Source organism: Neodiprion fabricii, chromosome 4, assembly GCF_021155785.1.
Source record: "Neodiprion fabricii isolate iyNeoFabr1 chromosome 4, iyNeoFabr1.1, whole genome shotgun sequence".
NCBI classification, from domain to species: domain Eukaryota; kingdom Metazoa; phylum Arthropoda; class Insecta; order Hymenoptera; family Diprionidae; genus Neodiprion; species Neodiprion fabricii.
This window is the reverse complement of record NC_060242.1, coordinates 29,127,883-29,151,744: the sequence shown is the minus strand read 5'-3', so window position 1 is coordinate 29,151,744 and position 23,862 is coordinate 29,127,883. Positions and strand designations below refer to the sequence as shown.

The 23,862-nt window shown below is 35.7% G+C and overlaps 7 protein-coding genes across 10 annotated transcripts; 3 read left to right on the top strand and 4 right to left on the bottom strand.

Moving 5' to 3' along the window:
- Positions 1-13: 13 nt before the first annotated feature.
- On the bottom strand, positions 14-1,519 carry LOC124179550 (ATP synthase subunit gamma, mitochondrial). Its single transcript, XM_046564076.1, has 2 exons — positions 1,396-1,519; positions 14-1,126 (listed from the first exon to the last, which is right to left on the bottom strand). The coding sequence occupies exon 2, from the start codon at positions 1,105-1,107 to the stop codon at positions 223-225; it is 885 nt and encodes a 294-aa protein (XP_046420032.1). The 5' UTR covers positions 1,108-1,126; positions 1,396-1,519; the 3' UTR covers positions 14-222.
- Positions 1,520-2,082: 563 nt separating this feature from the next.
- On the top strand, positions 2,083-5,586 carry LOC124181720 (alpha-soluble NSF attachment protein). Of its 2 annotated transcripts, none has more exons than XM_046568541.1 (5): positions 2,083-2,294; positions 3,876-4,072; positions 4,168-4,433; positions 4,570-4,743; positions 4,877-5,586. In XM_046568541.1, the coding sequence occupies exons 1-5, from the start codon at positions 2,203-2,205 to the stop codon at positions 5,024-5,026; spliced, it is 879 nt and encodes a 292-aa protein (XP_046424497.1). In that variant the 5' UTR covers positions 2,083-2,202; the 3' UTR covers positions 5,027-5,586. The 2 variants fall into 2 exon arrangements, with proteins under 2 accessions (XP_046424497.1, XP_046424498.1); XM_046568542.1 differs by having other exon boundaries at positions 2,232-2,357.
- LOC124181719 (conserved oligomeric Golgi complex subunit 2) lies at positions 5,424-11,237 on the bottom strand. Its single transcript, XM_046568540.1, has 11 exons — positions 11,031-11,237; positions 10,711-10,938; positions 10,280-10,564; positions 9,883-10,184; positions 9,593-9,710; positions 9,073-9,395; positions 8,777-8,843; positions 8,339-8,525; positions 7,936-8,215; positions 7,671-7,851; positions 5,424-7,449 (listed from the first exon to the last, which is right to left on the bottom strand). The coding sequence occupies exons 1-11, from the start codon at positions 11,106-11,108 to the stop codon at positions 7,351-7,353; spliced, it is 2,148 nt and encodes a 715-aa protein (XP_046424496.1). The 5' UTR covers positions 11,109-11,237; the 3' UTR covers positions 5,424-7,350.
- Positions 11,238-11,274: 37 nt separating this feature from the next.
- LOC124181713 (dnaJ homolog subfamily C member 17) lies at positions 11,275-13,481 on the top strand. Its single transcript, XM_046568533.1, has 7 exons — positions 11,275-11,514; positions 11,586-11,714; positions 11,880-12,047; positions 12,168-12,395; positions 12,599-12,679; positions 12,889-13,098; positions 13,160-13,481. The coding sequence occupies exons 1-7, from the start codon at positions 11,446-11,448 to the stop codon at positions 13,271-13,273; spliced, it is 999 nt and encodes a 332-aa protein (XP_046424489.1). The 5' UTR covers positions 11,275-11,445; the 3' UTR covers positions 13,274-13,481.
- LOC124181712 (serine--tRNA ligase, cytoplasmic) lies at positions 13,340-15,552 on the bottom strand. Its single transcript, XM_046568531.1, has one exon. The coding sequence runs from the start codon at positions 15,383-15,385 to the stop codon at positions 13,904-13,906; it is 1,482 nt and encodes a 493-aa protein (XP_046424487.1). The 5' UTR covers positions 15,386-15,552; the 3' UTR covers positions 13,340-13,903.
- Positions 15,553-15,752: 200 nt separating this feature from the next.
- LOC124181715 (transcription initiation factor TFIID subunit 12) lies at positions 15,753-18,922 on the top strand. 3 transcript variants are annotated; one of them, XM_046568537.1, is made up of 5 exons: positions 15,753-15,958; positions 16,420-16,670; positions 17,832-18,024; positions 18,114-18,204; positions 18,286-18,922. In XM_046568537.1, the coding sequence occupies exons 2-5, from the start codon at positions 16,422-16,424 to the stop codon at positions 18,308-18,310; spliced, it is 558 nt and encodes a 185-aa protein (XP_046424493.1). In that variant the 5' UTR covers positions 15,753-15,958; positions 16,420-16,421; the 3' UTR covers positions 18,311-18,922. The 3 variants fall into 3 exon arrangements, with proteins under 3 accessions (XP_046424493.1, XP_046424491.1, XP_046424492.1); XM_046568535.1 differs by lacking the exon at positions 18,286-18,922 and having other exon boundaries at positions 18,114-18,278; XM_046568536.1 differs by lacking the exon at positions 18,286-18,922 and having other exon boundaries at positions 15,753-16,026; positions 18,114-18,278.
- On the bottom strand, positions 18,281-20,316 carry LOC124181716 (cyclin-dependent kinases regulatory subunit-like). The gene is made up of 3 exons (XM_046568538.1): positions 19,996-20,316; positions 19,587-19,714; positions 18,281-19,466 (listed from the first exon to the last, which is right to left on the bottom strand). The coding sequence occupies exons 1-3, from the start codon at positions 20,052-20,054 to the stop codon at positions 19,375-19,377; spliced, it is 279 nt and encodes a 92-aa protein (XP_046424494.1). The 5' UTR covers positions 20,055-20,316; the 3' UTR covers positions 18,281-19,374.
- Positions 20,317-23,862: the final 3,546 nt, after the last annotated feature.

The following is a 23,862-nucleotide window of genomic DNA, read 5'->3' as shown; positions in this document are numbered from 1 at the left end:
AACATTCTACAGATTATTATTTACAGTGAGTGTTGATATTTATTGCGGGACAGGCCTCCTCTATGGAGGCAATGTTACATGATACTGTATACAAGTTGGATATTCTTTCACGGTGCTTGTAAAGCTACCAAGAATTTCCATATTGCGTCTTTCTTTCAAGAGCCACTGTTTCGAAGAATATTAAATCTATCTGATTTCTAAACGTCCCCTATAGCGGTATGCTTAATCAAGCGCAGCAGCTCCAGAAATAATTTCAATAAGTTCTCTGGTGATGACAGCTTGGCGAGTACGATTGAAGGTCAGAGTGAGTTTCTCAATCATTTCACCGGCATTCTTACTTGCGTTATCCATAGCAGTCATCCTGGACGACTGCTCGCTGCAAGCACCTTCTTTCATACTGTAGAAAAGCAGAGAAGCTAGAGAAAACTCGAGATAGCTTTGAATGACGGAATCATCTAGTGAATCATAGATGGACAATTTCGGAGCAGTGGCAACTGAATCTTTGTCGTACAAAGGCAAATCTGCAACTCCATAGGAAACGACAGATTTGAATTTATTGTAGACAATGCGTCCAGATGCAAAGGAGTATCCACTGTTTAAAATCTCTGCAGCCAATTTGGAAGCATCAGTAAAAGTTGGTGGCAGGCGACCAACTTCGGAGGCAACAAACAATATATTATTGGCAAAAATTCGGGCTAAGACAGCTCGTGATTTTTCACCTACGCATATGATTTTTGTGTTCTCTTTATCTGCAGGATTTGCAAGGAGCTGATCTCTAATGTTGCGGGCAACTCCTGTGTGGCAAGCTCCGCAGAGACCTCGGTCTGAGGTAATTGCAATTACGAGCTTGCTCGGTACTCCTTCCGGTGCTGCAATTTCAGCTTTTTCATAAAAAGCTTTGGTGCCTTCTCCAAGGGGGCGGGCCTGTTTCAAATCCCTCTCCGCACGGTTGTACTTAGCAGCGGACACCATCTTCATCGATTGAGTAATCTTCTGGATGTTTTTAACTGACTTCAGACGCAGTGAGATGGATTTTAAAGTCGCCATACCCCGCTGTTGGAGCTGCTGCGAGTGCGCAGGCACTAAAGTTAACGTCTGACGAAGCATCTTTACTTTTGGCCTGCCCCTGAAATTAATTATAATCGTAAAAAGACTTGCTTACAAGGTGAATTATGTCAGACGAGCAGAAATTTATGCCTGTGTGCGTGCGTAAGTGTGTAGACATTTATGTAATCGATTCACGCAGATAAGTCATGTGCCGATTTAATGTATGCAAATAATAACGCATGATTGTACATCGGTCAACGACAATAAAGTCCTTGGATAATGATTAAACCACGTTACAATTACAATTTACGGCTTCTTTTGTTAAAAACAACCGTTCCAGACACTTACCCAGAAATTTGGCAGAAAGTTAGGTAGGAAAAGCAGGGACAACCTAATCCACAGATACTCTACCGCAAAGAGCATATGAGTAACAACCGGGACTAATGGTCAATGGCCAACTAATGGATAGACAGACGAAATTGCTAACAAGGTAGACACGAATACGAAGGCCTATCCTGTTGGTTATGTTAATTTGTCATCCCTGCTATAAAATATTTCCCAGCCCCGTCCAGTGAATTAAATATTGTAAAGCTTGAAAGGATTAAGCCATTGAACAGCTGTAAAACCATTTAAAATTTTTTATATCACGTAGGCCGCTTTTCAAAGATTGTCTCCCGGCCGTTGACTCAGCTTGAGCGGCACAATGTTTAATTCCACCGCCAGATGGATGCACCACTGTCAAGTCATAAATCTATTTAGGAAAAAGAACGGTAATGTTCTTCGACTTTGACGTATGATGTATGATAAAACATGCATACATATAAGTTCAGGCATTTAATATTACCCTATAAATGTGAATATCATTTTCATTTCATATCAAAAAATAACACCCGCAAAACACGGTATCAACCTAACCTCAATGTATGGCTCAATTTCTGGTTTTACATAGATAGACGAACGCGATTGGCGAACGGCGATCCCCCCTGTCTTCCCTCAGTGGAAATAAGTGAAAACGAATAGGGTGGATGTTTCCTTCATGGTGACGTCAGAGCAGGTCAGAGCTCACTGGTGGCGCACAGTGAATGGATTTTGTCAATAAAGCGAGTGACAGTATAATAGAGAAATAGCGAATTGTTTTAAAAAGTATTTATCATAATGGGTGACAATGAGCAGAAAGCCATACAGCTCATGGCTGAGGCAGAAAAAAAATTAACTTCCTCGAAAGGTTTCTTTGGATCTCTTTTCGGGTGAGTTGATATTGATTTGTCAGAAAAATGACAGACTGCAAGGATGGACGAATTTATTGATACGTACGTCGCAATTTGACGAGCTCCTTACTGATTTGCATAAACGATCCTATTCCTAAGTGACATATTTTCGATACATTTTCACGTATTTTACTGTCACTTGAAATTCATCGTACGAATCATGAGAATTCGCCAATTTCATATCATCAAGAGTTTGATATTGGAATCAAATGAATATTTTTTTAATGTACGTGCATAACTCGACCCCTTCATTGCTACGTTTAGGCACTACTTCCAGGTCTAACAATTTTCCTTCAATCTCAGTTCTTACGGCATAACAAACCTTCCAAATTTACACATCAATTTACAGTCAGTATGTTCAATGGTTGAGTGACAAGGTCCATATGACATTCGACAATCTTAAATTTACACACATGATTAAAGTTTAAACAATAATTTGCCGAATTGTTATTGTATGTCATATGTCCTGTACGACTGAACAAGTATATTGTGTAAGTAGGGTCGCGAGTGCTTGTAAACTTAGCATCCATTACCTTGTTCTTTTGTGTTAATCGACTGAAAACTGAAACAATTACAAAATGTATTCTTAGTCATATTTTTTCCTGATCTTAACTTCACAATAACATGATATGGTATTATTTAGCTTTGTTTATTCTCATATGCAGAATGCTTCCTGTCGACATTCGGACTTCACTCAATCCACTGAATTAAGTTTATTTTTGTAAAGACTATCCATTACATTTATTCTTCATGGACTTATATTCACCCAATTATTTGTTTATGTGTATTACTTGCAGTACAAGATATCGAAATACAAATAAGAGTATAAAATTACTTATTCACTGAGCAATATATTCGGGTGATTAATCGTTGATTCAATCAAGGAAAGATATGCATTTCAAAAAAAATTCATTGCTGAGAGATAAACTTCATTTAAATGGTTTCACAAGTATTGATAAAATGTTATGCAACGTGATTAATTAAACTGCTGAAGATATCTCAGTTTAACATAAATGCTTGATTTTTTTTTATAAAATGGATAACGAATTTGTAAGAATTATCTTCTACGATATTTTAAGTATCATTAAAAATTCACAGACATGTGTTACTGTTAAACAGAAAAATCATTTCTTTGATGAATGAGGAACTTGCTTGTCCGAGACAAAATTTATGTTACTTAACAAACTGATGACAGAAAGTATTCTCAAAAAACACATTATTCCTACATTAAAAATTGTTTCATATAACTGATGCAGGTAAATTTGAAGATCATAGTTAAACCAATTTAGGAATGAAACTTTGAAGCATGACCAAGCAATACTGAAGATATAGTTTGTTCCAATGATGTTTCCGAATCTCACATACAAGAAATTTATATTAAAAAATTTCAGCCTGTATCTAGCTTGTGAGATATTAGGGAAAACTTTGTCAATCTATCTGGTGAATAGATTTCATTTTGGCATTGATAATTTAATAATCTAAAGCGGTAATTACAAACTGCAGTGTAATCGTTGTGTTATTCGTACAAAATATTTGAAAAAAATGCGTATTACTCCACAGAGGATCGTCGAAGGTAGAAGAAGCAGTAGAATGCTATCAGCGTGCAGCAAATATGTTCAAAATGGCAAAAAAGTGGGGAGCCGCAGGAAATGCATTTTGTGAAGCAGCTAATCTTCACGGCAAAGCTGGTAGCAGACACGATGCTGCGACAAACTACGTAGATGCTGCCAACTGTTATAAAAAGTCGGATCCAAATGGTATGATTGTTTGTTGTGTGATATAGGTTGAACTGTCTTGAATTGCAATCACTGAACATAGATCTCATTTGACGTTTTTTTTTACAATAATGTAGAGGCAGTTAGCTGTCTTCTAAAAGCAATAGAGATATATACGGACATGGGAAGGTTCACAATGGCAGCTAAACACCATCAAAGTATAGCAGAGATGTATGAGAGTGAGTCTGTCGACCTTGATAGAGCAGTAAACCACTACGAGCAGGCAGCAGACTATTTCCGGGGTGAAGAAAGTAACTCTTCCGCAAATAAATGTTTGCTCAAGGTGGCACAATATGCCGCCCAACTTGAGAATTACGACAAAGCGATCCAGATCTATGAACAGGTTTGTGTGATTCATATTAACTGTTTGGTTTACGATAGGATGGTAGGGGATCTTAGCGTATAAAAATAGAAAAAATTAAACACTTGCTCTTATGCGAGATGTAATGTATAATTTTATAGAGATTGATGACTTACAGGTCGCCTCTTCGTCCCTTGAAAGCTCGCTGTTGAAATATAGTGCGAAGGAGTACTTTTTTCGTGCTGCATTATGCCATCTCTGCGTCGATGTTTTGAATGCTCAACACGCGATCGAACGTTATCAAGAACAATACCCTGCTTTTCAGGATTCTAGAGAATACAAACTTATCAAGGTAAATTAGTAATTTATTATCAACATTAAATGAAATAAAGTTCAAATTTTACGTGGATAAATGCCCGATACTTAAGATAGTTAAGAATGTTTTTGTCCTAAAATCTTCACCTACTTTTTTGTTGTTCACACAGACGCTAATCGAGCACCTAGAAGAACAAAATTTGGAAGGATACACAGAAGCAGTTAAGGAGTATGATTCCATATCACGGTTGGATTCCTGGTACACAACGATCTTATTGCGCATTAAGAAACAAGTCAACGACAACCCAGACCTACGCTGATCTTTTCACTCTTTTACACATAATAATATGCCATTAATATCTTCCCACTCAGATTGTGCACATCTTCCTCTCATAGCCAGGCTTATAGAATATCTTCAGACCCTTGCGTCTTGAAGGGGATAAACGAATACTGTGTTTTATTAAAGTACTCACGAAATTGTTTATCGTTCTTAGAAATGTGTGAAGTATCATTGTATAGAATTGAAATATATTCAAGAATGGTAGTAAATACATTCTGTTGGAATCGGTTTGTAACACTAGTACGTCAATATTCTTCATTCACACTTACACAGGGCCTGATTCAATTTGGAACGGATGTTATTAAATTTTTCTACTATCCGACACTTATGAATTTTTTGCTAGTGAACATATAACGATGAATTTTTTTGTTCCTAAAAGTACATGGCACGATCACTACTGAAGGTGTAGCTCAGAGGCACAGATAGTGATAAAGCCTCATTAGGTTGTTTATAACGTTTAGAAAGGCTACCTGGATTACAATTCAGAATAATAATGTGTATATGTTTCATTTAAATTAAAGGTCCAACTTCCAGGAGAAAGTGTTGTTTCTCATTCTTCCAGTTCCCGTTCGTTACTTTGTGGCAATTTACAATCAGTGCTAACATAAGTGGGGATATATTATCTACGACGAATTTTTTTTTTCACATTTCTGAATTAACTGAAACTCCGTTCTTTTGAAACGTTATAAAAACTTAAAATTCAATTTTGAATCGTTGAAACTAATATCATTGCTTTGTACTGTTTTTCACCTTAAGTGACTCATAATTAGTAACATAATGCACTGACTACATTCATATATACATATATACTTATAATAAATATACATATATTGGCTATAATAATGTTAAATTAATAATAACGTAATATTTTACCAGTTTCATTGAAGATATACTATTTAGCTGCCGAGTTAACCATGCAAAAATGTTAATAATGTTATATAGTATTGGTAGGTTATTCTCAATTTCGAGATTATTTCAATGTTGTGTAAACGTATATGTCAATATTGTATTTTGTATATTACATATTAACAATTATTCACGACAAAATTACAGATTTTTTATTTATTTGTTTTTGTTTCTCTAAAATAAAAAACTGAAAATTCATTTTCGAGTTTGACCGATATTCCGAGTTTATCATTTTAATGGAACAGTGACAGCAATGTTTATCAGGATATTATTTATACACAATTGGAAAAAAAAATATGTGATATACTTCATTCGAATGAAGGTAAACTATATTTTGTCCTATTATCAATTTATGATGGAGTAAAAGCACTTTAAATACTTGTGTGCTATTATTCCAATTTTCATGTAACTACAAAATATTAACCTGGCATGTATAATATTGTGAAGTCGAATGATTCGAAACTATATCATTTCGTTATTCTGAAAATGAAAGTATGTTATATGTCTGTATATTGAAAGTGCTGGTTCCCTATTATTCGAAATAATTGACTTACTTATAAAATGCATTCCTAGATTGTAAGAGTGACAGATGTCAAAATTAAACAACGGATATCTAGTCCCAGGTTTTGTCGTATGATCGAGTGAATCAATCATCAAATAACTTATATCAACCTTTGAAGATGTTATTATTCACAATTGGTTGGAGAAGGCATTCCACTTTTTGAAAGTAGCAATGGTTTCTCCTGTACTAGTATACTGTGACAGTTACTGACGACATACTTTGACTTTAAAGAAAAAGTGCAGTTACTTAATATTACTATTAGCCATCAGGTCGCGGCATATTCTTTATTACTAAGTAGGTAGAAGATATATTATATTGATATCTGTTATTTTTATGTACATATTTGTTTATTCGTTTTTCTTTCGCATCATACAAATTACAGGATAAAATCCATGCCGTATTTCTCCAAATTGTATATTCTTTCTTTTATTTTATATGATGAATTCGATTTTCATGACACTGTAAAATATTCAACTGGCTTGATAATAAAAATAAACATGTAATAAATGTATGAAAACACTGTACAGTGATATATAATTACTAGCAGTAAACGTATCAATAAATGACCCATTGGATACGTTAAAATATGTGACTGTACAGATCTCCTCATCAAGTTATGCAACAATGACACAAGTTATTGAGAAGCATGTCAATATGATGCCAAATATTAGTTACGGGTTGGTCTGACAATGATTAAGAGTATTTTGCATTTCATTAAATATCAATGAAAAATGAGACAGAAGCCGGCATATAAAGAATCTGAATACGCAAGGGAACTAATTTATTATCATTTATTGCAAAACGTTGGCATCCCATCATGCACGGTTAGGTGTACCTTATCTTGTCTCATTTCGACTTGTTAAAGCCTCTTGAACTACTTGCAATAATTGCTTCAGATTGGAAACATTGGTTCCAATTATTCCTAGATTCCCTATCTGAAAAAAGACGAAAATATACATATATATGATATAAGATAAATTCCGTCATATAGAGATAACATTGAAGAAAAATATTACTGATGTGAATTAGTAAACTTTCTGTTTGATCAGGGGAAGAGAAGTAGATGTATGATTTGAACGAGATATTTCAGTTTTTAGTATTAATCTGCAACTCACACAGAAGCTGATTATTCTGACGAATACCTAATTTATCTTACCATTTGATAAAAATTCTGTACATCAATTTCTAATTGAATCCGGATTTTCTCATCGTCACCAATGCCTTTGCCCTCTGACGATGATATTCCTGTTGATTTGTCTCTGATTTTCTTCAACCTCCGCAGACTCTCTTCAGTTTTTTGTACAGATGTTAAAACATCAGTTACTGACAGTAAATACCTGACAAAAATCATTTATTAGAACCATATGACGTAAGCCTAAAAGAGTCAAAACCATTTTCTGCACCAATAAAATGTGACTCACTGTTCTGACACCAAAGAGACAGTGGACTCCAGTAATTTCGTAACAAGACCTGGTATGGCTGAATTATACTCCATGTAAAAATTAGTTAGGGGTTCAATCACATGGCTAACATATGTGCAAGGTTTAGTCGGCACTTCTCTATTTGTGCGACGGAATAATCTAGGGATATCGCTAACTTGTTTCAAATGAATCGCACTCTGAGACATTAGTTCTTTCATTATTTCATCGGTGATAAGTGGTAGCGTAGATTGTAAATTTTTCTCAGATTCTGCTGAGCAATCTGTAACGTTCGTATTGATATATTACTAACTTTATTTTACAACGGTATGTCTATGCCACCATCTAAAGATAGTATTTTGAAAAATATCAAACAGGTGTGTATTAATAAATAGCATCATCTTACCTTCAAATATCTTCTTAAGAGTAGAGTTTGTGCTTGTAACTTTACTCCACACTACCTCCAAAAATGAAGGCATATTTTTCATCAGTTTTTCTATGTCAGTGTATAAAAAAACCAAAAACTGCAGTCTAGGTGGGTGTGCCGTTTCAATAATGTTACTGGTAGTAGACTTGGCAGCATCCGGCCAACTCTACAATTACCATGAAATAATGAGTAAATTATTATGACCACTTTATTGAGTATTTTGATTGTTCAGTTATTTTAGAAAATCCGAGTAGTCACATAATTTCTAGTTGAACATGTATCATCTTTCTTTTTCTGTTAGAGTATACTTAACTAGGGAAAGAAACTAGTTATTTTTTAGAATGTAATTTATAAAATCTAATGCGACTATGAATGATAATGACATTCTATTAGAACAACACTGCATACTATACTCACTTGTGTCACTGCCACTTTACACCATGTTTGATACCGTGAAATAATTTGAAGGCTCAATTTCCAAAAACTGTGAAAATATAAGTATGACTAATGAAGTTGGCAGTAATGAGATTGATTGTAGATATCTAAGTTTAATTTAACTTCGTTGTAATTAGTTTCATTACGATATATGATTTAATGGTTTAAATTTAGCTTTCTTTCTTTACACGACTTACAAGAATTTAAAATGATTGGAACCTGCAATTAGTGAATGATTGTTTCAATAACAACTATAAGTTTAACAACATTAAACTTACCGCTGTAATAGTTTTGGGAGAAATATACCATCTGCCCACGTTTTCATGAGGGATTCCCAAACAACATTGGTTGGATGCAGTGTGAATTCATTTGATGTAATCGCAGATGTATTTTCTTTGAGCATCGAGGGAGAAATATCTTCACATAGTACGGCTTCAACAGTACCAGCTATTTCTTGAAATCTGATTTGAAAATATACTGGCAAATTCCACTTTCCCAAAAACCTATGATACAGAGCATGCCCTTTTAATTCTGACAATGTCTCAGGAGTGCAGCAAGCTTCTTCAAGTTTTGTTAGAAATTCTACTGTTTCCAAATATCTCTGAAACAATCGGACTATTTTAAACATATTTTAAACGGAGCCTATAAATGCCATAAACTCACTTTCTATCCTGGATTATTAAAATACAATAAATTACCCTAAACTCCAATATATACATTTTCACTCCTCTAAAATTTAAATGACAATAACGAAGCATCTACGTTAGTGTGCTAAGTTTTTGCAATACTGCTGCTTACCCTGTGAAACAACTCAGGATTACCCGGAGCAAATATTAAATTTAGATGCAACTCAATCCTCTCTTCAACTTCGGGCCAAAAACTGTTCACTATGAAGTTAAATCCTTTCACAGACATTCTGAAAATAAATAAGAGATAATATGTGATCGTAAGTAATTTCATCCACAAGAATCTTAATAATTTTGATGTTTTTAACTATAAGAATGTCTTAGTTATGCATCTTATAGCAATCTAAGTTTTTTTGCATCTAAACTGAATGGGTCTATTTGTTCAAAATGTGAAGCACTTACCTATCTGGATATAACGTAATTGTAAGAAGCTGGGCTAAGTCTTCGTCAAATATAGACAGTAATCTTTGGTAGATGCCTCGCAAGCCTTGCGGTTCACTTTGCAGAGTTATTTCATTAATTACATTTTCAATCAGAGGAGCTATCAACTTTCTACGCAAGAGGTTTTCTGTATCCGAAACTTTGTCAAGGGTAACATATATTCTTAGACAACGTATCAATAGTTCAGGCTGTTTTTTCTTTATGCTGGATATAAACATCTTATCTAGATTACTCATCAAACTCTGCCCTATTTCGTTGCACGTCTGCAGAGTTGAATATTAACATTTTTAAGACAAATTTGTAAATATTAACAATATTGGTATTAATTAGGTGTTACAACTTGAAAATGTGAAGATACCTTGATTCGCGCCTCTGTAAGATCTGTTTTACATCTGGAAATGTGAAATTTAAGTTGATTGAATTCTGTAGCAGCTCGTTCCAAGAGATCTGAATCTAGCTTGATCTGCTCCTTATCTTTCGAATTGGATGTATTTTTCTTCACAAGAATATTAGATAATTTGGTGATAGAGTCGTGCACATGTGCTAAGCTTTGTAAGCTTTGCTTACGCTCTCTAATAAGACAGCGCTCATTCAATGTGCTTGTCACCTCATTTATCATGTCATCTAGAGTTTGCCGTACTTGCTGCAATCCAAAATCAATATCATAATCATTTATACCTTTTCACGTGCAAGAACCATGTGAATTCCGATGCAAGATACTTTCCGTAATATTCGTTTAACTGGTATTCGGTGCAGTTTCGAGTGACATAGCGAAACAAAAATACTTGCCATTACTTCCTCTCTCAATTGACCTAACGGAACTTGTAGATTGTTTATAGCTTTGTCTAGTCCAATCAAGTTGCTGGACAAGTTAACAAAGTCGGCGTAATCCTTGTTGATGAGTTCAATCATTGCGGATCGTAAAACTTTTAAATATACGCCCAAATCATCCCGCATTGTCTCCAAGCTTGCCTTTTTCCGATGCTCTTGTAGAAATGCATCGACGTTAAAGTTGTTCTGTAAGTTGGTGGGCATATATCATACAAGCATATGAAAAAAAGCAACTTATTAGATTTACACGTATACAGCGGAAAAAAAATATTAATTACCGCATTGAAATCATTTTCATTGAAGGATAAATCCTTGGGTGCTTTTGGTAGCATAAAATCCTCCGATGTTTCAGGCATCTTTGCGTATGGCTAGATTTTTCGCGTTTGAATCATAGGTTAGGCTTATTTGATGCGGACATTAATTTCTTATTTGGCTAATAATGGTAGACGCCGCTATTCCTAAACAGTCACCAAGTTGACGCCAACGTTAACAGATCGGAGGAATTAACAGGTGGCAATTGGAATAACGGACAACACGGCGTAATTTTGACAGCCACAGACGGGAATAGTAATCAACCAATCATTCGACGTCAGCTAACTCAAAACATAACCTATAAACTTGGTAACCGTCAAGAAATGTCAAACTGCTGAACGTTTTCCCTTGCACAAAAGCTGCCAGAAATATCAGCTAAAAATGGACAATTTAATGGACTTAGATTTGTACGAATTGATTGGATCTGTTTCAACAGCTACGATAAAAGACGTTGGTATAATGCAAGTCATTTGATATTGTGAAGGAATTCTTATTCTTAACCTGAAAAAATTATTTTACAGATAAAAACAGCGTACCGAAAAAAAGCGCTTTCTTGCCATCCAGACAAGAATCCTGATAATCCTAAAGCCGCAGAGTTATTCCACCAACTTTCGAGAGCTTTAGAAATATTGACTGATGAATCCGCCAGAGTGAGTAAACTTGTCATTTTTACCAGTTGTCACATCGTTGCTTCTGCCAGAAAATTGTTAGACTCGTATTTCACAAGTAATAACTTGTTTAGAGTATTGATCATAAATTTCAACCCTCATTGTTAGTCATCTACGATTGCTTAACTATTTATCAAAATCTTATAGGCGGCGTACGATAAAGTGATCAATGCAAAAGTTCAAGCTAAACTACGTAGTAAACAATTAGATTCAAAGCGGAAAAAATTGAAGGAAGATTTGGAAGCACGGGAAGAGGCTCACAGAAAATCTCAGATACAAGGAGAAAATACTAAAACTGATGAGCAAAGACTTCAGGTACATTAATTTGTAATAGCTGCTTTTGGCCATTAATTTATTTTGACTTACATTTCATTCATTGCTTTCACAGATCAAGTATTACAATTGTAATTTGTTTCTTTCTCTTTCTCCATGTAGGATGAAATAGAGCGACTGCGTACTGAAGGTTCCAAGCAAGTCGAGGAAGAGGTAGCGTTTGTTCGTCAGCAGGTCTTGGAAGAGTTGCGTAAAATGCGAGGAACAGCTGGTAAATCACAGTCCAGTAATCTTAATGAACGGCGAGTCAAGATCAAATGGAAAGCAGCTAAAGATGATCCACTCAATGGTGGCTATGACTCTAGTACCTTACATCAGATTTTGTCAAAGGTGAGATTCTAGTTATATAGGTACATTCTTCTTCAATACAGTGATGCGAATCTAAGACCTTTGCTTTTTTCCCAAAGCGTGTTTTGTTTTTCCTTATGGGACATGGAGATGAAGCACTTGTACTTTTTTCTAATCAACTTTAATTTACACTAGATTTTTTTAAACCTACAAATAATTATATGTACATTCTTTGCAATTTTCAGCACGGAGATATCAATATATTGGTTGTTTCTTCAAATAAAAAAGGACGGGCACTAGTTGAATATGCCAGAACCGACGCTGCAGTAAGAATACAATTTACTTACAATACATTACTAGCACACCATGTTTTACTTATTCTCATTAAAAATGTTTGACAATTCTATAGGTCCAGTGGTAATGCATGTGGAAATCTGAAGCAAAATTAGAATCATAGATTAATGCAATGACTCATTAAAATTTGCCCGCTATGACATATTCGAAATTTAATGGACACAAGATTCTTTGTTTATAGGAAATGGCAATACAGATAGAAAAAGGCCTTGTGAGTAATCCCATAACCCTGGAATGGGTATGTAAGCCTGAAATGAAAACAGCGTGTGATCCGTCAAATATAATCGGGTCACTACCAAAGAGTCGAACGTTGCTATTCCCATCTCAGGATACCTCTACGAGTAAACCAAGGATGAATTTTCCGAGTTACTCTTCAGCCCCTAATATATTTGTAAGTATTAATCATACTTGATTCGTTTTCTGTTTACTTCAAAAATACTACTAATTTTCAGAATGTACAGAATAAAATATCCGATTTGGAGTTCGAAACTTCGGTGTTAAGCAACCTACGACGAGCCGAAGAACGCAAACGACTTATAGAAAAATTGACTCAAGAGGATGGTTAAATCATTAAAAATTGTGTTTATGCAGGAAACATGAGTACAAAAGGCAGAGGTGAAAAAAAAAACTTATAGAGTACACACTGTTTTATTAAGATCACAAATTCAATCTTACACTTTGCCAATTACCCATTAATATCTACTTTCTACCAAAAGTAAAAAGTTGAGAGCAAAATAAAATGTCACCAGCTGATAGTCTTATCGACTAATTATTGTATCGATTCAAAAAACAAATTTTATGAAATACGCCAGAAAAAATTTTGAAATAAAATAAAATTAAACTGGTCTTCAAAATTTGGCTAGCGTTATTATATACAAATAATGTATGATACACAATATAAGTGATTCTGGATGTTGTATGTACATAATATACTACGAGGATACAGGTTTAAGGTGCTCATCAGCATATTGTATAATTAAATACAAATAATGCATCAAAGCAATTATTTATTAATTAGTTGAATGGCAATAGAAAAGCTTTCAAAATTGACTAATTTCGCATAATCTGAAAATTATTAATGCTATATTTACGGGCAGATAAACCTGTGTGAACAACACTTTATGTGTGTTTTATGGAGTTGTTGAAGTAAGTTGATTTAAGTTATTTGTAAGGTAACAAAGCTAATTAGGTGAATTTTATTTTTTCATTCCTTCTTTCTGTTTTTTCTGTTTCTTGGTTTCTGCTTCGTCAATAGGGGCTGGTTTTACAAACGGAATTTCATTCTGATACTTAGCAGGCATAAATTGCTTGATAGCATCAGGTACTAAAATCCCAGTTTCAGTTTGATTTACTTCTAATACAGCACAAATAACTCTTGTAGCTGCACACATTGTGGCATTCAGCATGTGAACGTAGTCCATAGTGGCATTCATTTTTTTTGTTTGTCCATAACGAACGAGAAGTCGTCTAGCTTGATAGTCGAGACAGTTGCTGCAAGAGACCAACTCTCTAAAAGCTCCAGAACCAGGGAACCATGCCTCCAAGTCCAGCTTTTTAGAAGCCGCGTGATTTAGTGCCCCAGATACAATGTTTACTACCCGATACGGAATGTTGAGCTCCTGGTAAAACGACTCAGCGTTTTCTATCATTTCATCCATCATCTCCCAAGACTTGTTGTCATGTGGCGAGGTGAGACAAAATTGTTCAACTTTTTCAAACTGATGTACCCTAAATATACCCCTAGTGTCTCGACCATGGGACCCGACCTCTTGCCTGAAGCAGGTGGAGAGACCTGCATATTTTATCGGAAGACTGGCTTCTGCAATCCACTCATCTCTGTGAAAAGCGGCGATAGGTTGTTCGGAAGTGGCTATCAGGTATTTTTCCTCAATTTCCTTATCCTCTCCACGTTCACTTCCCTTTCCGACAACTTTGTAAAGCTCGTCATCAAATTGAGAAAGCTGGGCCACTTCTTGCATCACGTCTTTTCTCATGAAAAACGGAGTGTACAATGGCTTGTAGCCTTTGTCGAAAAGTTTCCTCAGTGCAAATTGGATCAGCGCATGTTCCAAAAAAACTGCTGGCCCGACAAGGAAGTATCCTCGACCACCAGAGACGGCGCTGCCGCGATCTCCATCCATACCGTCGATCATGTGTATTAGATCAACATGGGAATACTTTTTGCGCTGTGTACAATCGCCAAATGTTCTTTCAACTTTATTCTCATCCTCGTCATTGCTAACTGGAACAGACGCATGGAGGTGGTTGCCAACTTCACGCAGCGCGGTTCTACGCTCAGTCTCAGCTTTTATAAGGTCCTGAGCATTCTGCTGAATCGCCTCTTCGATCAGCGCGCGAATCTTCTTTATCTGATTGACGTTTAGTTTTTTGAGGTTATCCGAGGTTACGTTATCCAAATTCTCAGCTAGGTCATTAGGCACTGGTTCATCTCCGCCAGCTGGCTCTTTTTTCTTCATTTTTTCGCCGATTTCTTTGCTGCATACATTTTTCAATTTATTCAAATTATCGGCTCTGTGCCGCAACTGTCGCCAAAACGTGTCTCTTTCGACAACTGTGTCAACCAACCCGACATCTTTGAATCGCTTCCTCTGATTCTCCCGAATTTTTTCGGGATCGAATCCCTTGTCTGTTCTAAAAAGATCAAGGTCCAGAACCATTTTATACCTCTTCGTATCCGGGGAAATTAAGTATTTCCTTTACCGTCGCGTACTCCGAAATTTCTTCGAATCTATCACGACCGGTATAATGCGGCTATTCCTACCAGATGGTATGCACACGTGTAATGATGCAACCGCATGCAACTGACACGCGAGCTATCTCAACGTGATATATGACGTTCATTAAACGTGCCTACTACATTACAGTTTTACCACGAGTTTTACATATACGCGATGCGAAAACGGCTACGTTCATGCAACCTTTGACTAGCCTTTGACTGGTCTTATACATCCGTTTAGCGATGAGACATGATGAGACCTGAGACATTGTATATCCCTCAAAAATAGTGCATAATACACATTACCCATGTTATGTCATAGTATTAATACAAATAACATTGTTGCAATGGTTTCTCAAAGAAAATGAAAACTTATTAGACGCTACTTCTTATTTTGGACTACGTAGTAATTGTTTTCTTTCCGAATTGAGGTTGTGGATCATTTCTAAAATTTCGGCTTCTGTGAGAATTATTTTCGTAACCTGTAGTTAATCTAGACTAATAATTGAAATTGGTACGTATTCATGCAACTGTTACGTGTCCGTCCTTGTATCTGAATCTTTCTACACGGAAATCAGTTTTGTAGGTTATCCAATCTTTCATGATACCACACAGCAATAAAAATTTAGAGTTTTTCTATTATATTAATAATTTGATACACTTAAGTTTCTAAACAACTATCGAGTTAAAATTTTTTGCTTCTAAATCTATCACCATTCATTGCTAGGATAGCACATTCACTAATTTACTATTACCATTGATGTTCAACATCAATAAGAACTATACTTTTTTTTAACGAAAATTGTGGTCAGTATTACCTATCTATCAATTTATCAAACCCAAGGATATTTCTGATGTAACTTCAATCGAATCCATATTCGCCTACTTTCTTTATTTTAAACGTATTCCTTGATTGCTGTTGTATCACAATTACAATATCTATGAAACTTCATTGAACATTTATATTTGTTACAGAAATGGCGCAACAAAATCCTGTGATACAGCCAGGAACAACTGCGTCAGATGTTAGTCCTGGACTTGGCAATCTGCAGTCAGTAGGTCCTAGCAATTCAACACCCTCTGTTACAACAACATTGCAAAGTGGGAGTACCGTTCAAGTACCTCAGCCCCAAACACAGTCGCAGCAATCACAATACGTACCTCAATCAGCTAAAGGTCCACCGGCCCAGCTATCCCACAGCAGTTCGACTTCGGAGTTTCCACAGGTTTGTTTTTAGTTTGATATAAGTAAATATCGATACCAATATTTCTAACTAAGGATTCAAAGTGTCTGGCATCATCCAAGTAATGTATTTACTTTAGCAACCATACAAAGATAGGATTTTCAGAATTTATTTGATTGCACGGACAGCTTAGATCTTGAAATATCTCATTGCAACCGTGTCTTTATTATGCGAATCAATATGTCATTCATGCTTGGCAGATCATACATTAAATGATGAAACACAAATTTTCTTGTGTCATACATGTTACTCATCTCTCTCTCCACAACCGAAATTACATTTGTTCTCAAAACACTGAATAGTGAAAAGTTTTCAAAAATTTGACCATGTAACTTGACATATAGTTGAACCTGCCGCTCGCATGCCATGTGATGCCTCTTTGAACCCGTACAAACTAATAAGAATGTCTCGTCTTATTGAGAGTCATCTCTTTTGCGGCTACTAATTAAAATTTCTGCCTCTGCATTTCTGCATATGTGTATATATATATATATATATTTCTGCATCTGCATTTCTGCATGCAATACACGAGGAGATTCAGTCTTCCGCGCCCCGTGTGTGTTCCACACTGCAGAATTTGATTTTTTGTTGTATCTCACGAACTATTCATATTATGAGTAAAAAATTCCTGAAAAAGTTGTACATTTTCGAATAAGGAATATCTTAATTGAAATAAAAATATATGATTTCATTTCAAAAAACTGGTCCATCCTCTACAGTATCACCAGTTATGATGCTGGATCGCAGAAAAAAAATTCTTCATGTGTCCCCCTCTAAACCATAAAACTTTTGTAGGACACATTTTCCAATTGAACCATTAGGTTGGCTGGAAACGTAATGCGTCTTCTCAATTGGGACACCCTGTATATATATATATTTATTTATTTATTTATTACGAGGCTGAAGTTAGTAACGTCAACATAACAAACCTTCAGGGGAAAAAACGTTATTGTACAATTTCTGAATGTCCTTCAAGGAGTTATCTTTTCAAAATATTTTATATGAGTATTTTTTGTTTATCATGGTTTATTAAATTGCAAACAATCTTAAATATGCGAAGTAACGATTTCTCCTAAATATGCATCATTACTGCAATGTTACTGACTTCATCCTCATTATTTATTCGCCTATTATGTGTTACAGTTCCTTACGAAAACACGGTTACAAGATTTAGTAAGGGAAGTTGATCCAACTGAGCAATTGGATGAGGAAGTGGAAGAAATGCTATTACAGTTAGCTGACGACTTTGTCGAAACAACTGTAAACGCTGCTTGTCTTTTAGCTAAACATCGCCATGCCAATACTGTTGAAGTAAAAGATGTCCAGCTGCATCTAGGTAAATTAATAATGTTTACTCATTTGAACGTTATATTTCGATGTAGTAAGGTAATGGGATTACTGATACATTTTCAATTTATATTTTAGAACGGAACTGGAGCATGTGGATTCCTGGTTTTGGTACCGATGAAGTTCGTCCATACAAACGCGCTACAGTCACCGAAGCTCATAAGCAGAGGTTGGCTCTGATCCGGAAATCGATAAAAAAATATTGAGCCTTAATTTTAAGATTCTTTTTTTTTTTTTTTTTTTTCTTAAGAAACATCAACATAGCTTACAATTGAAAAAGATATTACACGCCCTGGAATAAATCGGGTATTGAAGATATCACGGTGCCTGTTCGCATTGTGTGTAATGATGCGATTCTAAGAAAATGACCTATTGAATTCTGGATTAATGTTGAAGCAGGAAAGAAAGTACGTTTCGAGTATTATATTTTCTAATTATTCCAGTGACTACATTTCATGTAGTGATTGTACGTAGGTAACAATTACGGGTTTATTTGAAATGAGGCGATAATTTAAGCTCACATATAACTCGGAGAATGGTGAGATGTTAAAAAAAAAGTATCCAGAAATTTTCGTTGGAAAGAGTGTCGCCAAAGTGCACTGAATGATTGGGTCTCTTACTGTTTTCAGCCAGAGACATTTGTATATGTTGGTTAAACAAAGTTTTTGTTCGATTGCATGATTATATCGTATTTTGTCAACAGGTCTTTGACTGCACATTTGACTATCATCTTAGTTATAAGAATATTTTGCTAGGATATCGGAGAACCTTTTACAAACTTGTAAAACCTTACGCGTAATATATTTATCTGATGTGCTAGTTTAATTTTGGTATCGTTCTTTAAGCAATATGTAATAAGTAAAAGAAAATTTAGTATCAAAAGCCAATAAAACCGTGTATTCTTATTGATATAACACCAATTGCTAACAATTTACAAAGCACATATTAAATTTTACCGAAGAAAAAGTACAATTTTTTTTAAATATCCACTTTTATTACATTCAAGGACGACTCAAGTAATTAATACATGACGGAATGATTGTCGTTTCGTCATCTTGCTATTTTTCAGTTAGATGTTACTTCGGTATAGGATATTTATTGACAATTTCAAGTGAAGCAGAGCTTCATACAAATATATAAATGGTTAACGATAAATGTTGAATTCCATAAATAAGTAAGGGTAATGAACAAATCAACTTACATTTAATACTAAGATTAAACTTGTACAATAGTAATGAACACTTGTTATTTTACGTTTTCAGTTAAAGAATGTTAGCACAACTCAGATGACATGGTATTACAAAAGCTTATAATGGACCCATTCGTGTCTAGTACTTAATCAAACAGTAATTGTCTGCTGCTGAATAGGAGCATTTCGTATGCTGAGTATCACATCTACCCTTGGTCTTCGAAAGAGCAAAACATGGGGTTCTGAAAATATCACAAACTTTGACTAAGAACAACTTATATCACTTATTGAGAAAAACATCAAAGACTTAAGAAAATATAATTATTCTCATGCTGAGTAGTAATGCTTTCGGTACATCGTACCTGGAGTGTGCATCATGTAGTGAACCCATCCAGGGCTTTGCTGTACTCCCAAGTTTCGCCATTCCGTTTCAGTCATAAGATGTGACTTGGGTACGTGACGTGCCAAGTCTGCTGGTAAGATGACGTGCCTGTTAAAGAAATTTGGTACATGATGTGGAAATTTAACTACGTTATTAGCTGAGAGTTAATAGGTACGCGTGTAATTGATATTTCATTTGGTGTAGCGGTAGAATAGTTTTGGGTTAATCATTTACTAGTCAAAAGCACGTTATCTCAAATACAAAAATTACGATAGCCACCGTTAAAGGACATAATTCTGGAATAAAACAATAAAAATATAGATATAAAAGGTTATGTAGCCGTCGGTAGAAATCAACAGACGCAGTTTGTGCGAGTTGGAATAACTAACCTGTACTCGTATTTATCATCGTTGTACTTTTCAGAATACTGTATTTGGTCCGAAGGCATTTTATTTGATTTTTCGCTTTATATTTGCAAAATGTAAACAAAGAGTTTACCACAAAAATTCAGTTCCCGAACAACGCCACTTCTTGTTTCCACAGTCCACACTACACCATGTAACTCCAAATTCCTATTCTCAGCCGTTGTCGCAGCTTACAAAAAAGAGTGTGATCAACTTCTAAATAAGACCCACTATGCCGGCGAAGTTCGGTATTCTCACTAATTTTCTCCCTGTTGAGGGTAAATCTACACTGGACTATGTATAATGAGTATACATACACAATTAGTGTCCTTTGTAACAAAATCGATTTTGATAACTGATTCTCGATATGAAACGTACGTCGATAGCTGATCTATATACTTACTCTATTTACTGACAGTGGATAATACCACTAATCGACTAATGCACGTTACGACATTTCTCGATGAAGCACTACTGACAATAAAACAGTATATCAAACATGAAGAGTATTCTAAACGACTTGGAAATCGTAGCTAAGCGTATAAAATACAATCCTCTGCTCAGCACTGCCTACATGCGGCTTAGGAATATTTTCAAATTCTCTTATAATTGACGTGATCGGCTTTTGTTTTGCCGCCTAATTGTAGGCGGCGCTGCTGTATCGCTATCTTCAGGGTACTGAAGTCCGGGACGCTGACAAGTTCGAATGAGAGTCGGGACCTGCGTTCCGAATTCGTACGGTTTTGTGCTTATTTTAACAACTTTTTCGTAATTAACTCGATCTGCAGGACTGGCATTGGTAAATGATCGTTAAATTAACAGTTCAAAGACGCGCAGAGTTTCGTTTTCACGGGCTTTGTCTGCGACCGATTTCGTTCAACGCTCAACAAATGACAATCGCGATTCGCCGTTAAAGACTAACACTGAAGACTAAAGTGGTAAATATTTTCAGTATGTTCGTAGAGAAACCATGTGTCGAGTGCGTTGTTTACTTTAGAACGTGTAATTTTTATTTTGTCGTGAGTGTTTTGGGCATGAGAACTGCTATGCGATCGCTACAACAACACTACGCTATTGACCATACAATGTTCAAATAAGTGTCTTCATATTGCCCTTGACCATGTTCTTAACAGATTGCTTGTGAATTCGCTCCTCGTATGAATTTCGTGCGAATTGTGCAATAGAAATAACAAATACAACCCCGTCGATACTGCATGTGATCGTTATTTCTCATTTACAACAGCCATGTGCGTGCTTAAGTGTGGAAAACTATCGGTTTTACGACGTCGAACGTCATCGTCGACAAAGCCTGTGTTTTAGCGTCGACCAGAAGAGCTGAGCCGGTTGACTCTACATTATGGAAGCATAGGATAATCGGTAAGTTTCAAGTTTTACGCATCAAAATGTCGCAATCTTTGCCCGTGATTTCACGTCTAATCGGATGGCGAAAATTTTTATAGAGGCGACATCGCCTACAGCGTTGCGAGCCTTTGTCATACCGCTATAATAAAAAGCCAATAATTCACTTTTAAGTTTGACCCACGACTCCTACCTCGTGTAGACTCATGTACCATCAAATTTTGAATACGCCTCCTCCTCTCAATCGCAGCAGGCAATCCAGTGTACGAGCTTTGCTATAAATTTCTCGAATTATCATCTTAACCAAGGGGTTAAATAATCGGAAGCAATATAAAATTTAACAATTTTCTTGGTAGAAGTGATCAGTCTGTGATCGTAGCTTTTAATGAAAAATAAAATACTCTTATCGACATTATAGTTAGTAACCGTGAATGAGCTGCAGCTACTCCATTTTGTATTGGTATTCACATCAGAATTTTCCATCGAAGTCTGCCGAAATACTTCCTACAAATAAATGAAAACGGAAATCAAGAATATAAAACAATACCGTAAAATTCTTCCTCCCTATCCACCAGAGTGGTTTGAATTCATACTCAGAGAAAATTGTGGTTGTCTTTACCATATAAAATAGTGTGCTCAGGGGACAATACGAATTTATAGTTAATAGAACTTATTGCATTATGTTGTTCCGAACTATGAATTTATGGTTACATCTGACAAAAGTTTTATGGTTAACGGTACAATAATGAAGACCTGACCATATTCAAACATTAGTGCGATGAACGTGATAAACTTATCGTTACTCGATTTATAATTTGGAAATTTTAGATTGCAATTTGTTAACTATACCAGTTGAGTAGCTTCATCGTAAATGTATAGCAGGAAACTATTATCACAAAAGTAGTTTTAAAAAAATTTAAATATGATCAAGTTTTTTTTTAACTTCTACTCATATTGCCTGGTTAGATTGCGACTCTGTCCGCTGACCTCCAAACACAAGATTGTTCAAAAATTTACTATCAAGTGGCCCAGATTATAATTACTCATATCTGTCCACTTCATATATTATACATTTATGGCAGTACCCGTGTTGATTGTTAGGATTTTCTTACTGTATTCCATCTTGTACAATGGGTCTTTTAGATGGATCAACCGTATCTCGAACGTACAAAATTTGAATATCGTTCTTTCTGTCATTTTTAGTGGTCGGTTTTGAATAAGCTTCGTTTTTTTTGTTCTTTATCGTTTGTTACGGGAGATTTGCTCATTTGGTATGCAAATATCGTGTTTTATTCTAACAACTTGTGTCGACTGCGAAAGGTCAAGCGGGGGAGAAAGATTTCGGAATTGCCAAACTCCAAATTGCCAAAGATACCTTGTTGACTTTAATTAAGAAATGAAATTTTTCAAAAAGGAAAATGTATTTACGTGGAATTCACTCGGATTAAACTTAGAGAAATCCAAAGGTATTATTATTCCACATGCGTTACATATTATCAAAGCATGACTTTTATTGATAATGAGTTAATTTTACGCAAGAATAATATTATCATCTGAAAAACTACAATGTGTTAGTATTTGACTAGTGAACATAAGTTCACCTATGCTCGTTTCCACACCACCGCAGGCGGTAGAGCACCCGGCGCGTTTTTTTTACGTGGTATCCCCAGTAGGCCTACTCCACGGAGAATACTAGCAAGATCGATCTTACGTTCTTCGAAAAATTGCAGATGACTTCTTTTCACGTGTTCATTATGGTAAATTGTTTTTCCCAGTCAGTTTGTACTCGCGTATATTCGCCGTTTGTTCGAAATTTTTCAGTTCATATGACTCGCTGACTAATAATGATCGATGAAAGATGACTGTTTTAATTATGGATGAAGGGTGATTGTTTTCATTGTGTAGGCGAACAGCGATTGACTTTGGATGTTCGTGTACGGATTATTTTTCTTATGATGTATGAGATAATCAACAAAATGGAGAACCTGGTGAATATGTAAAACTATCAATACCTAAACCAAGATCGAAATCACGAATCGCTGTAAGACGTTGGTAAATAATTCTCTCTACTTCTATGTTGCTCTTCCCATGGAGTGGGGGTAGCTGTCTACTCACGCGCCTGTCTAGCTCATAGACTTATAAGATAGACTGAGCGCTCTTATGAGCCGCTTGGAGCAAACATTTAAAGGACAGAAATATACCGGGTGTACTCCTTTCTCTCTCTGATGATATTTGAGGCGGGGATCGAGGCGGTAGAGGGGAATGAGGCGAAATTACGCGCGTATATCTATAGCTGTTCCAGTTCTACTGCACCCTTGTCTCTCGCTATGAAACCGATTGAAAAGAGAGAGTGTACTCCCGGCATATCTCTGTAGTTTATAGGTATGTAAGCTTCAGTGCGTCTTATAGGGGCACTCAGTCTATCGTTATAAGTCTATGGTCTAGCTGTTCTACCCCTCTCCGTGCCTCCGCCCCATGGGTAGTGCGATAGAG

Coding starts and splice junctions, on each gene's coding strand:
- LOC124179550 (XM_046564076.1), bottom strand. CDS start 1,107: ATGCTTCGTCAGACGTTAACTTTAGTGCCTGCGCACTCGCAGCAGCTC.
- LOC124181720 (XM_046568541.1), top strand. CDS start 2,203: ATGGGTGACAATGAGCAGAAAGCCATACAGCTCATGGCTGAGGCAGAA. Junction 4,073..4,167: donor TAAAAAGTCGGATCCAAATG/GTATGATTGTTT, acceptor ACAATAATGTAG/AGGCAGTTAGCTGTCTTCTA. Junction 4,744..4,876: donor GAGAATACAAACTTATCAAG/GTAAATTAGTAA, acceptor TTGTTCACACAG/ACGCTAATCGAGCACCTAGA.
- LOC124181719 (XM_046568540.1), bottom strand. CDS start 11,108: ATGCCTGAAACATCGGAGGATTTTATGCTACCAAAAGCACCCAAGGAT. Junction 10,565..10,710: donor AATTGAGAGAGGAAGTAATG/GCAAGTATTTTT, acceptor TTTGGATTGCAG/CAAGTACGGCAAACTCTAGA. Junction 8,526..8,776: donor GTAAAGTGGCAGTGACACAA/GTGAGTATAGTA, acceptor TGGTAATTGTAG/AGTTGGCCGGATGCTGCCAA.
- LOC124181713 (XM_046568533.1), top strand. CDS start 11,446: ATGGACAATTTAATGGACTTAGATTTGTACGAATTGATTGGATCTGTT. Junction 11,715..11,879: donor TGACTGATGAATCCGCCAGA/GTGAGTAAACTT, acceptor AAAATCTTATAG/GCGGCGTACGATAAAGTGAT. Junction 12,680..12,888: donor ATGCCAGAACCGACGCTGCA/GTAAGAATACAA, acceptor CTTTGTTTATAG/GAAATGGCAATACAGATAGA.
- LOC124181712 (XM_046568531.1), bottom strand. CDS start 15,385: ATGGTTCTGGACCTTGATCTTTTTAGAACAGACAAGGGATTCGATCCC.
- LOC124181715 (XM_046568535.1), top strand. CDS start 16,422: ATGGCGCAACAAAATCCTGTGATACAGCCAGGAACAACTGCGTCAGAT. Junction 16,671..17,831: donor CGACTTCGGAGTTTCCACAG/GTTTGTTTTTAG, acceptor TATGTGTTACAG/TTCCTTACGAAAACACGGTT. Junction 18,025..18,113: donor AGATGTCCAGCTGCATCTAG/GTAAATTAATAA, acceptor TTTATATTTTAG/AACGGAACTGGAGCATGTGG.
- LOC124181716 (XM_046568538.1), bottom strand. CDS start 20,054: ATGCCTTCGGACCAAATACAGTATTCTGAAAAGTACAACGATGATAAA. Junction 19,715..19,995: donor GATGATAAATACGAGTACAG/GTTAGTTATTCC, acceptor TTTCTTTAACAG/GCACGTCATCTTACCAGCAG. Junction 19,467..19,586: donor CTACATGATGCACACTCCAG/GTACGATGTACC, acceptor TGATATTTTCAG/AACCCCATGTTTTGCTCTTT.